The sequence below is a fragment of the Podarcis bocagei genome (assembly GCF_964188305.1).
Source record: "Podarcis bocagei genome assembly, chromosome: 5".
NCBI lineage: Eukaryota > Metazoa > Chordata > Lepidosauria > Squamata > Lacertidae > Podarcis > Podarcis bocagei.
In genome coordinates this window covers 55831242-55843479 of record NC_138129.1, presented here as the reverse complement: position 1 = coordinate 55843479, position 12238 = coordinate 55831242, and the positions used below count along the sequence as shown (strand labels likewise).

Sequence of the window (12238 nt, the reverse complement as noted above, 5' to 3'; positions counted from 1 at the left end):
CAGCACCAGACGGGGGCATTGGGGTATGGGGCAAAGAAAGAGCCCCCTTTCTTTTTTTCTGGACTCTTTCCAAGCCATTAATGAGGTGCTGGAAAGTCAAGATGAAGTTCTGTGAGCTGCATAACAACCTGATGCGTGATGGAGCAAAGAGGCAGCAAGTAAAAACAATCCTCTCCCTCCTTAAGTTGCTAAAATGTGCTGGAATTGCTCCATTTGCATAGCTGCTGGTGCATGGCAACCCTCCAATTAATGGGCTTGATCATCCACCAGGCTTATTACCCGGGAGGGAGGCGTGCCCAAATACGCCTTGGGTCTTTGGATTTCACATTTTGCCTTCCTGCATTCCTCAGAGAAGGAACAAGTCCACGGAGCCTCTGCTTACAGCAAACAAATCAAGGCGCTGATCAGCAAAGTTTCTTCCCACACCACTGAAATGAATGCTGCTCTGGCTGTGACCTTTTGTCTCTTGGTCGCTTTGGAACCTGTGAACTGCCAAAGAGGTAACAGATTTCTTTTCTGGCAGATGCTGATTCTTCTTCACCTTTCCCAGCTGATATTTGACCTCTTTTGTTTTGACATTTATTCTGCTTCTGCATTCTGAATTTATGCCCTAAGTTTGTTTGCTTTCTATTACAACAATTATGACACCATGAAACCAACACCAGCATTGCTTAATGCTAGTCGTGTTTATTTGGACAAAATCTTCCATTGCTACATTCACTGGCCTGCTTTATTTCCTCCTTCATCATAGGCTTTTGATTTTTTTAAAAAAATCTGAATGTGCATAGCTGTCTCTTCACCCATATTCCCCTCATCTCATCTCTTTCCATCTCTTTCACCCATCCTTCTCCTTGGCTGTAGAAAAATAGAATTTGCAGAGTTTTCTTCCCTTCCTTTAGTTTACCACTGAATTTCCACAGCCAGCCTCCACTCCATTGGAGTTTGGGGAAGCTGCTAGGGCACAACAGACCATGACTTCTGGGCAGGCATGAGCTAAGATGTCTCTGTTAAGTAAACCAAAAGGAACTGTGGTTGTCCAGCATGAACTAATGAAGTAACGCTGGAGCATTCAGACAGCCTTATGTCCCTGGGCATGGTCTGAGGAGGGCACATGATGCAGCCACCTGCTGAACATAAGCAGCAGTTGCGGCCAGTGTCATGGGGGGCAGAGCTGCAAAGCCACCCTCCCAACACTGGGCTCACTATAGCTGGGCTGGGGTGGAGCAGGGTGATGGCGAGGTCAGAGCTGCTGCAGCACAGCATTGGGAGTGCCAGATTAGTTCCACTGCCATTTTTGTTTGGTCACTTGCTCTGTGCATTTGACAAGCAAGCGGAATCTCCAGGGGGTGAGGCTGCTTTGTGACACAGGTGAACAATACACCACCAATGCTTGTCTTCTTCACCCATGCCTGACCTCCCTAACACCTTTGAATGGCAGCACCCTTCATGTTAAGTGCAAAATTAATATGGGAGGATTTTTTTTTAAAACCCAAAACCTGCAGGAAGAGCATTCCCAACATCAACGCAGGCAGACTTCTGTCCACTTCTATTTTGCACTGCTGAGTGGAATGTAAGGATCCCTGCAAATACTTCTGAGGAAAAAAAATCTGCAGATATATTCCACCTGACCATGAAAGCTCTCTTCTTTCCAGCTCTGATGCATGTGTGGGCTCCTTTGGGAGGAAAGGTGGGATACAGAATTAATCAACAAATAAATGCATATGCAAATCAAGAAGGATGCCACACACTATGAAAGATGTAAGTCAGAAACATCAACTGCAATTATGTATGAAAACGTTTTGCTGACGCCATGTGCTGTCCAATGAAACAGCTAGAATGAAGCTGTGGAGTAAGACAACTTGCACTGAACACAGCCAGGCTGCAGTCTTTGTGCAGGATGTGTCCAAGCAGCAGTTTCTCATGCAGCTGGCTGGCTGTGTGGTTGAGCTACAAACTGGAAAGGCAGGGCGTTTTCCTGCTACAAAGAACTGCAAGATTGCACAGGTTGTGGCTCATTAGTACTTCCACAATCTAATAGTCAGACTGTTGCCCATGCTGGTCTTGACAGGGCTTCTAAAGTCCTCTTTGGCTGGGAGGAATTTGGCACAGAATTTGGCGGGTCTGCAGGTGCTAAAGCAGCACATCACATAGCTTTGTTTATTGCACTTTTTCACCTACCTTCATCATGAAGGAGGTATTTGCATTCTTTGCCTTGTAAATGCTGTTTCATTGAGTAGGTGGGCTGACAGGGCTGACACTGCCAACCCTTAAAAGGACTATTTACCTGTGTGCACTAATCAAGTAGAAGGCAGGTAGCTGCAGAGCCCACACTGCAGGGCACATGTCATTCTCTGGTTTGCAACTCCGAAAGTTTTTCATTTTTGCTAGAGTTGTGCTAAATTTACAAAAGGTTCTTTTAAAAAATAAATAAATGAGACAGTCTATCACAGATGGCATTTCATTCTTCCCTCCCTCTCTCCCTCCCTTGCCACACCCCATGCCTGCTCGAAGTCAATTTCTGTGACTTTTTAATTGTATGATCCATTCCAGTTAGGGATCACAGTGTGACATGATGACACCATGGTGCCACATAGACAATCAGCTTTAGCTACAGGACAGTGTCACTGAGAGCAAATGGATCCCTCTCATTGTCCTTACTCAGAAGGGGGCAGGGGATGTTTTCTTGTTGCACAGATTGCTTGGGAACACCCCCTGCCCTGCTCTACCACAATGCCAGTTTCATTCATAGCATCACCAGGAAAGCACACAGCAAATTTTCACTTTCTAATCAGACCTAGTTGCACATAACTAGTTGGGGAAAATGAGGGTGGGCAGACCCATGTAGATGCCTATGCAGATGCACATCTAAACGTGTTCTCCATCAGCATTCTGGTCTGCTGCACATGTCTAGGCGAGAGAAAGGAATTCTTGATTTGCTTTGCCAATGGTGGCATGTTCCTCATCTTTCTAGGCAGCCACCCCTCGCAGATAGCTTGCCACCCTTTCCCAAAAATATGTGGGAAATGGCCAAAAAATGGACCTGATTCACAATAAACTTTCATAAAAGCACCCCTTATTTCTGTTCTATATTTCCCCCTGCCCAGGAAATCTTTTGCTATTGTAAACCATGAGACCTAATTCCCTCCCTGGTTTCTGTTTTCCTCATGTTTGTCTGCTGCTACCTTGGGACATTGTGGGAAAAGTAAATGGTGGGTGGGGGCAGGGGCAGGTTATCCAGGACTGGCATCAGTAGCGAGTGCTGCAAGGAAACAGCTGCCCAAGGATACCAGGTGTTGATACTAACTTGGTGCTGTCTGCCAGTCACATAGCTGTTAAACGTATACGGGCTCTGCTAGAAGCTGGCAATCCTGCCACTGCTTCCCTTTAGGTGCATTTACTCAAAACCCAGCTGTTGTCCTACAAGCACCTCTGACACAGTGCACCTTTTCCTTTCCTGTTGAACATTATCTGGACATTAATGGATGATCTGTTAGAACTGTTGGGAGACAAAACAAGAGGGTAGGATTTCTATAGGATGGTGGTGAATGACGAATACCTCCAATGCCCTTTGATTTAATTCCAGTTCTATAATTCTGCATAAGGTGGCCAGATGCCAAGGAGAAGAGCTTTCTTTATTGCAGTGCATGTGTCAGTCAAAGGGCAGAATGATGTTCTTCTACTTTCTAAAGGAAGGCAAGATGTAAAATGGCAGGAGAGACCTTTGGACTGTCTTTCATCAGCTGCTGTAGTCCAGCATTAACCAAGGGAGAACACCAGTCCTCACGTAGCCCTGTTTGGAGCTTTGAACCTCCTCCCATGGAGAATTCCACAGATGTTTGAGGACTACTGAGAAACTAGGCTCCTGGAATCTGATTTCAAACATGGGAGGGGAGGCCTTTGCCACTTCAGAAGGTATTGACTTAACTGAGCATTCAAAGCTCAGCGGTTCCAAACTGAGGAGAGTCAAGTGAGTTCTGTAAGGAGATGTTTGCAAATTTTAGTTTCAGCTGAACATTCTAGTCTGGGAACATTGGCCCCACTTTTGACAGGCCTATTGTGTACCAAGTCACCATCCTCCTCTTTGGAACAACCTAACAATTAGTGACAGATTACAGCATGAGGAGAACACAGTCTGATTTCTATTCAGGGTGAGGCAAAGGTTGGGCATTTTCTGTTCCAGGAAAGTGGTTTTGAGAGGGCAGCAAAACACGAATGGGCTGGGACAGGTAGTCATAAGAAGCTTGTGAAAGGGCCACCTGCCCTCTTAGAGAAGAAAGTGTTTGTCAACACTGTCAGGGCCGGGGTTTTACCATAACACGGAATGCAAAGCACTTCCTTTTGGCAGAAAATTCTAGAGGAGGGATTACTTCCCTACCTCTGATCTTTTTATTTTCCTTCTGTGGCTGAATGGCTGCTTACCTGGGATATTGTAGTTGTACACTGGCGCCATTTGCATGAGCAATCATGGGGTGGAAATCAACTTTGAGCTATGATGAATGTTCCAACTGTGTAAGCATTGCAGCTTGCCAGGCTGAATGATCTGCCCTCTCTTTCCCCCCGTGTGCTATTCTGGGAGATTCTCCCAACACCCTTTAGCCAATTTCGGGGGGCACACATAGGGAAGAGGGGACAAGCCTGTTGCTCAAGCAGGCCTTCTGATCATGGGGCTCGTTAGATCAGTGTTTCCCAACCTTTTTTGGGCAAAGGCACACTTGTTTCATGAAAAAAATCTCGAGGCACACCACCATGCCAGATGGGGAAAGGTCACTTTTTACTTATGTAAAAAAAATTAAAAAAATAGTAACAGCATAGAAGGTAATGGTTAGGCTAGCATCCCTCTTCCAAATATGCTAGGTTTTTATGTGCAGGGACTGTTCTACATGGGAAGGGGAAAGGAAAGTTAATAGAAGGAAAGGCGGGTGGGAGAGAAAGAGAAAGAAAGAGGGAAGGAAGGAAGGGGGGAAGAGAAGTGGAAAAGAGGGAGACCGAGGCGGGGGAGGGCCAGCCCAGGCTGGGAGCCGCGCCATGGTCCGGGGGCGGAAGGCGGACCGTGGCTCCTAGGATGTGGAAAGGGGATGGCGGCGCAGGGGGAGGAGACCCGCACGGCTAGGGCAGCGCGCAGGGGGAGGGGAGCGGGCCGGAGGCGGGGGAGGGGGGCCGCGATCCTGCGCGCCGCGAACATGGCCTCCTTCCCCGCAGGCCCCGCCGAGCCCCCTGGCCGGGGAGGGCGGCGCGCCCCCACCGCCGGAGGAGAGCAGAGGCAGGAGGAGGAGGACGAAGGCGCTGCCGAGGAGGCGCGCCAACTTCTGCCAACTTCGGCGCCCGCCCTGTCGCCGCAGGCTCCTCCCGGCCGAGAGCCAGAGGACGGCGGCGGAGCAGGAGGAGGAGGATCGGGTTTGGCGACGGCTGCTGCGTCCTCTCCAAGCGCGGGGCTGGCCTCCGCCGCGCCCGATCCTCCGCGCTCGCCACGCTTCTCGGCGGAGCAGGTCTCGTGCGTGTGCGAGGCGCTGCTGCAGGCGGGCGACCCCGGCCGGCTGGGCCGCTTCCTGGGCTCGCTGCCGCCCGACGACGAGGCGCCGTGCCTGGAGGCGCAGGCGGGCGAGAGCCTGGCCAAGGTGCGCACGCTGCTGGCCTTCCAGCGCGGCGACTTCGCCGAGCTCTACCGCCTGGTGCAGAGCCGGCGATGGGATGTGGGAGGGAGGGAGCTTGCCGCCCCGCGTGTGCCTATGTGGGGCACGTTACAGCCCCGGGACGTCAGCGCCACGCAGGCAGCCAGCCAGGCAGACAGCGAGAGCCCCGCGCTGGGCGGCCTCTCCTCGCTGCCGCCGCCCCGCCTCTCGCCGCCCGACTCGCCCGCCTCCCTCCCACGGCACACCAGGCAACGTCTGGCGGCACACTAGTGTGCCGCGGAACACCGGTTGGGAAACACTGCGTTAGATGAATCTCACCCACAGCTTCCTCCAATGACTGCTGGGAACTGTAGTTTGTTAAGGGTGATGAGAGTTGTTCGGAGACACCTAATCACAAAGCTACAGTTCCCAGAGTTCCCTGGGAAGAGGAATTGGCTACTAAAGCATTCAGAGAACTGTAGCTCTGTGAGGGAAATAGGGACTTCCTAACGTCAGAAGGTCGATTGTTCGAATCCCTGCGATGGGGTGAGCTCCCGTTGCTCAGTCCCTGCTCCTGCCAACCTAGCAGTTCAAAAGCATGTCAATGTGCAAGTAGATAAATAGGTACCACTCTGGCGGGAAGGTAAACAGCATTTCTGTGCGCTGCTCTGGTTCTCCAGAAGCGGCTTAGTCATGCTGGCCACATGCCCCAGAAGCTGTATACCGGCTCCCTCGGCCAATAAAGCGAGATGAGCACCGCAACCCCAGAGTCGGTCACGACTGGACCTACAAAGTGTGCTGGGGTCCTTGCTTGCACTCTGTGTTGGTGCTGCTCCACCCTCAGGCAGCAAGCCCTGAAGCAAGATTCAACTGCTCATCAACTGTTTCTGTGCATGGAGTTGGTGGGGATGACCTTGTCCTTCCTCTTAATCAACAAAATACCTTGGGTCAGCCTGACTCTTACATACTTAATTCAGGGGGATGTAAATTTGGCTTTTCCCATGAAAGTCTGACCCAAGAGAATTTATTTAACACTCCCGCCCCCAAATAAATGCTTTTAGTTCTACTTAATATCAGAACTACTGGGGGAAGGCTGAGGGTGGGAAAAAAGAACAAACACCTCACAGGTTGATTCAGAATTAATAACCAGGTTTCTTGATGAGCATGATACCTGGTGGAAGATGCGATGTGCCTGCTTCCTGAGAGATCTCTGCCAGCTTAGAATATGGATTGCATGTTGCCACTGTATTCACCATATTCAATTGCCTGGGGACTTGTCTAGGGTGTGAAAATATAACAAGGGGAAGAAATGCATCTATGGCAGAGGAAGCATAGATTGTAATCTTTTTGATTTATGCACATATACCGCTATTTAGATACTGCTACTTCTATTTAATTTGATTAGGCAGCAGCAGTAAGTTTGTCGCTAAACAGAAACAGACCCTGCCCAGATAAATTACAGTTGGGAACATAAGAAGCTGCATTATAGCAAGCCAGGCCAATGGTCTATCTGGCTCAGATTTGTCTACACTGGAAATGGAAAGTCTTTTTCAACCCAGGGGGCACGTTTTTTCTGGCCAACCTTGCAGGGCCCACATGGTGAGTGAGGATTTAAAGTGGCTTGGACAAATTCATGGAGGACAAGGCTAGCAATGAGTCCTAGCCATAATGTCTATTCTCTCTGCCCTCATGGTTGGAGGCTGTAGTGCTTCTGAAGACCAGTTGCTGGAAGCCACGGGTGATGTTGTGCTCAAGGATTTCACACAGGAGGTTGGAACACAGGGCTGGTGAGGGAGATGGCCTGGGGAGAGTCCTGAAGGCCAGAGAAAGAGGTCCAGAGGGGCCACCTTGGTCCTGAGGTTTCCAACCCCCTACTCTACACTGGCTGGCAGGGACTCTGCACGGTTTCAGATCTTGCTAGAGATGACAGTAATTGTACTAAGGCTCTTCTGCATGCAAAACAGATGCTCCTTCAGTCAACTACGAACCCTTCCCACCAAGTTGGTGAGCATAGTGTTGCATGCCTAATACAGAACTAGCTAGACTACCAGTACTGGGAGCCACAATAAACTTGTTATAATCTCTTTTCTTGACAGTTCAGCGAAGCCTTCAGCCATGGGTGCAGGGCACCATTGCAGTTACTGTCTTCTTGGTTTTGGCAATGGTTGCCTTTGTTGTCAATCGGTTATGGTGCCAGGACAACGAGTAAGTATCACCACCACCATCATTATTCCAGCCAAATATGGTTGTATGGCTTTCTGTGTTGATGCAACCATTCTGTATCGGGCTGCTTTGGGACCAAACAAGATGCGATATCAGTAGATACCTGACGGGATTTCACCCTTTTAAAAATATGTAAAAGCAGGTGCATTTATCCCCCTCCCCCCAAAAAAATTGTGTTGGGACTGCAGTGCTGGTGGAGTAGGGTTGAAATCTTCCTTCTACTGTCCCCACTATGTTTAAATTACACCAACATTTATATTGGCTCCTTTGGGAGGAAGGAAGAGACAAAAAGTTAATAAATAAATAATAGTCAAATGTTTCCTTCCTTAAGTACCCCTTACCAGTCTGTCTGTATACTGAGATATTCCTCTGATACTTTTCTTCAGTAGTCCATGGCATCCAAGCTGAGGTGGGCAGTTACATGGGAGAAATACTTTCAAGTGATGGCCCCTGGCCTGTGAGATGCCCTCCCCAGAGAAGGAAAAATCTTTTCTACTTTGCAAGGCTTTTTAACCTTGATGTGTTCTTATACTGATGATAGTGTGTTTTCATTGCTGTGCCTTATTGTGATAGCTGCTAGACTTTTATTGCTGTTTATCATTATTTTATTATAATGGGGGTGCTTTTGGGTCCTGAAGGTACAGGTTAAATCTGAGAGAGAGAGAGAGAGAGAGAGAAGGGAGGGAGGGAAGAAAGAAAGAAAGAAAGAAAGAAAGAAAGAAAGAAAGAAAGAAAGAAAGAAAGAACATTAGGAAGAACTTCCTGACAGGAAGAGCTGTTCGACAGTGGAATTTGCTGCCAAGGAGTGTGGTGGAGTCTCCTACTTTGGAGGTCTTTAAGCAGAGGCTTGACAACCATATGTCAGGAGTGCTCTGATGGTGTTTCCTGCTTGGCAGGGGGTTGGACTCGATGGCCCTTGTGGTCTCCTCCAACTCTATGATTCTATGATTATATGATTCTGTTCTATGAAGAAAGAAAGAAGGTATTCAAGTGTAGGATTCGTGTGTTTGAATTGTACACAACACCTACCCTTCTGGTCTCCTAGTGCACCTTCTGATTATTTCCACAGTGATTCCTTTGAGGAGAAAAACAAAGCATTCTCCACGAGCGGCAACAAAGAAGATATGCCCGTTTCAAATGGGTCAGAAGGGAGGTATTCAACAACTGCAGCAGACTTCAGGTTAGTTTCATATATATATATATATATATATATATATATATATATATATATGGCATAACTAAAAGCGGGATTCAGATTACTCCTTCCCCACATTTGCAGATTGCACGAAGAGGGGCCACAGGGTCACCAGAGCGAACTCCTCCACCACCAATGCATGCAGCAGCCACACCCTCTCTCTCCACCTGTACATTTTAACAGCATGTGAAAGGGGTCTATGCACACGCTCACCACCTTCCATTTGCATGCAGCCTTTCCATAACAGACCATGCTCACGGCAGTTCACGGCAGGCTCGCATAATTCACTCACAGTTACAAGATGTAACGCCTTGCCAAATAGACATGGAAAACTGGCCTCTGAAAATGCTCCCCACTTTCTGCTCCGAGGTGCCACCCATTCTCATTGTGCTGCTGAAATCTCTCCACTGATCCTAATTACAACCCTCCTGGCTCACTTCTGAACACTTGGTGTTGACAGCTTTCCTTTCCCTTAGCTCCTGGTATCAATGGAGTTTTCTGTGTGAGGCCACCTTTGTTCCCTTGCACCTAGTATGGTGCCATAGCATGCATCCCAGACACAAGGATGTTTCCCAGGGTCTCTGGTGTCTGAGAAACCTTCCCCTACACAGACCCAGTAATCATTAAGCTCATCAGAGGAAACCTTGCTAATAACACTGTGTCTTACTGAGTGTCATGTGGCAAGTGGAAGTGGCTCTCATGCTGGTGTCTGCATCTGAACATCCTCCCCACTATTATTCAGAAGACACTTCCACTGTTTAATAAAAGCTTTTTTGTTGTTCAGGCTTTCTTGGAACTCTAGCACTGTGCCCTTCTGCCCTATTATCTCTGTGTTGGTTTAATATGGATTTTACTTCTGCAAACCACTCTGAGAGTTCTTTTAATTTAAGAACATTATGTTTTTAAAAAATCCCCATGTGTCACTGCTTTGTCTTTCAAAACTGTGGCCTCCTCCACCCTGCAAATCTGAAACAGCTCTGTAATCCATCTTGCCTTTCCCAATAACAAATCACCACACCTTTCCTCGTTCTCTTGTTTCCTTGACACGTGCCCAGCCAGTTTCAAGAACATGGAAGGAAAGCACACAGTATGAGCCACTTCTGACTCATTTTCTCTCTCTTTGTAGCCTGACTCCATTGGTTGACTCTGGACATCTGAAAAGAGTTTGAATAGCTTGGGGTGCAATAGGGGTGCCGTAGGCCACACTGGAAGTGGAACCCCAAAATGCATTGCTTGGCCTATGAGCCTCTTGTTTGACAGCCCTGCATTAGCACCATTGTTTCTAAAAAAGGATGAGTGTGCATAGCCACCCTAAGTGCACCTGTGCATCAGACTTCAATTTTATAAAACAGATGCTTCAAACATCATGAAAACCACTTTTACTTGGCTCTGACTGGAGATGTAACAGTTACTTCAAGGGTTCAAATCCCTGCTCTGCTAGAAAATTTAACTGTGTGAACTTGGGTCTGCTGGGATCTTTCAGCCTGACTGACTGCACAAAATTAGGATAAAAATAAGGAAGAAGAACCATGCGTACTCTGCCATTCTCCTTGGAAGCTGGGTATGATGCAGTGAAGTATATAAATAATATGTATTTTCTGTCCCTTAATATTTCAGGAGTGAAGAAGGCCCCCATGTTTACGAAAACAAAGTCGAGTTGGAGTGCAGGAACACAACTGAATGTCATAGTGAAAACAATATTCAAGTTCTTACCACTTGCATGTAGCATCTTTATCACCACCATCCTCACTTCTTGGTCTTTTCTTATCCTGCCCATATTATAAACTCCATACAAGAGTCCAGTTCTGCACATCAGTTATTGTGCATGGATTTAATCACTTTACTACAAGGCAATGGCTGCTGGCTGAGTGAAGCCTATGTTTCATTTCTTTTTATGTTAAAATTTTTCCACACCAGATTTCATGTTGCTGTTTGGGTCCTGTGCTAAGTTTTGAGGTCATCTGTGCACCTCTCTTGGGGGGAATAAACTGGCACATCATGTCAAGTTCAACATCAGAATCTTTACCAAACCTGATTGTTAATGTTATTCCATAATCAGCAGGGACATTCAGGGGGCCTGAAACCAAGTCTCTTGCACTAGGCCCTGGATCTTCTGCCCCTCTCCCTTTTGAGCCCCCCCCCCCGCAAAAAAAAACCATTTAGCTTACAGGGCACCTGGTTGTGCTGCAAAGTCACTCACCATCATCTGTGAAGACCTACAGGGTCCTCGGCCCAGAAGATCCTGCCTGGAAACCCTTAGAGCAAAGCAAGGAGCTGTGAAAACCAGTCTGAATTTGCATCTAACACATGCAAACTTCATACAGACTTTTGCCCCAAGTCTTCTAAGTACCAAGCAATGCCCCTGAGATTAATTATTATTTCTTCTTAGCAGCTATTGCTGGCTTGCCACAGACAGCAAACACAGACCTCCTTGAAAGTCCTCTGTAGCCCACTGCTATGTCCCACCTGGAAATTTCCTGGTGAGAAACTACTCTTTCTTCACAATAAAGCATCTACATGGGAACAGTAAATAGGTATTATCAACTCAAGCCTGTAATGCTCCACCAGATTGCTTCATTTGATTCTTGCTCTGCTATGGAATTGCCACAAGGACACACCAGCTACTAGGGCATGAATAAAGCCTATGTGACTCAGATGCAAGTCTTAGATGTGAATCATCTGCTTTTCTTTCCATGTATGTATCAAATGAGTGGAGGATTTGTTACCCGCAAGTGAGTGTTGGCTGATACTTATTGATATTTTTTTAAAAAGTCAACAGTTTTATTGTGGGAACAAAATCCCAGGTATAATTTTCCAATGTAAAATTGATTACTGTGTGTATTTTTAATTGTTTAAATAATCAATAAAGATATTTTTAATTACAGTATGGGTGTTCAGCTGGTCACACCAGCTAGCCTGCAAAGCAGAATGTAACAAAATCCTGTGTTTCAAAAGTTCTCAGGATTTCTTTCACCATTTCTTCCCCAGCGATTCAAACCCAAACCTAGTTACTATTCCTTCCTCAAAATGACTACAGTTCTGGCAACCCTACCAGATCATTGCTCTTTGGGTTGTCTCCAGGTTATCCCATAGTATGGGTGATTCTCTCTTCCTTAAGACCCAAGACTCTGTTGGTGCTGTCCACAACTTCTATCCTTGTGTGAAGCTGGGAGAGAGGGCATATAGATGGAGATGATGGACAAGGCTGCTG

The 12238-nt window shown here is 47.2% G+C and overlaps 1 protein-coding gene across 1 annotated transcript; it reads left to right on the top strand.

The window, feature by feature from the left end:
• The first annotated feature begins 318 nt into the window (after positions 1-318).
• On the top strand, positions 319-11911 carry PDZK1IP1 (PDZK1 interacting protein 1). The gene is made up of 4 exons (XM_081193262.1): positions 319-500; positions 7706-7814; positions 8902-9012; positions 10645-11911. The coding sequence occupies exons 1-4, from the start codon at positions 434-436 to the stop codon at positions 10751-10753; spliced, it is 396 nt and encodes a 131-aa protein (XP_081049388.1). The 5' UTR covers positions 319-433; the 3' UTR covers positions 10754-11911.
• Positions 11912-12238: the final 327 nt, after the last annotated feature.

Excerpts from the sequence above, each read along its gene's own strand:
- PDZK1IP1 (XM_081193262.1), top strand. The coding sequence starts at position 434 with ATGAATGCTGCTCTGGCTGTGACCTTTTGTCTCTTGGTCGCTTTGGAA. Across the intron at positions 501-7,705 it reads ACCTGTGAACTGCCAAAGAG|TTCAGCGAAGCCTTCAGCCA; the intron begins GTAACAGATTTC and ends TTTTCTTGACAG. Across the intron at positions 9,013-10,644 it reads ACAACTGCAGCAGACTTCAG|GAGTGAAGAAGGCCCCCATG; the intron begins GTTAGTTTCATA and ends TTAATATTTCAG.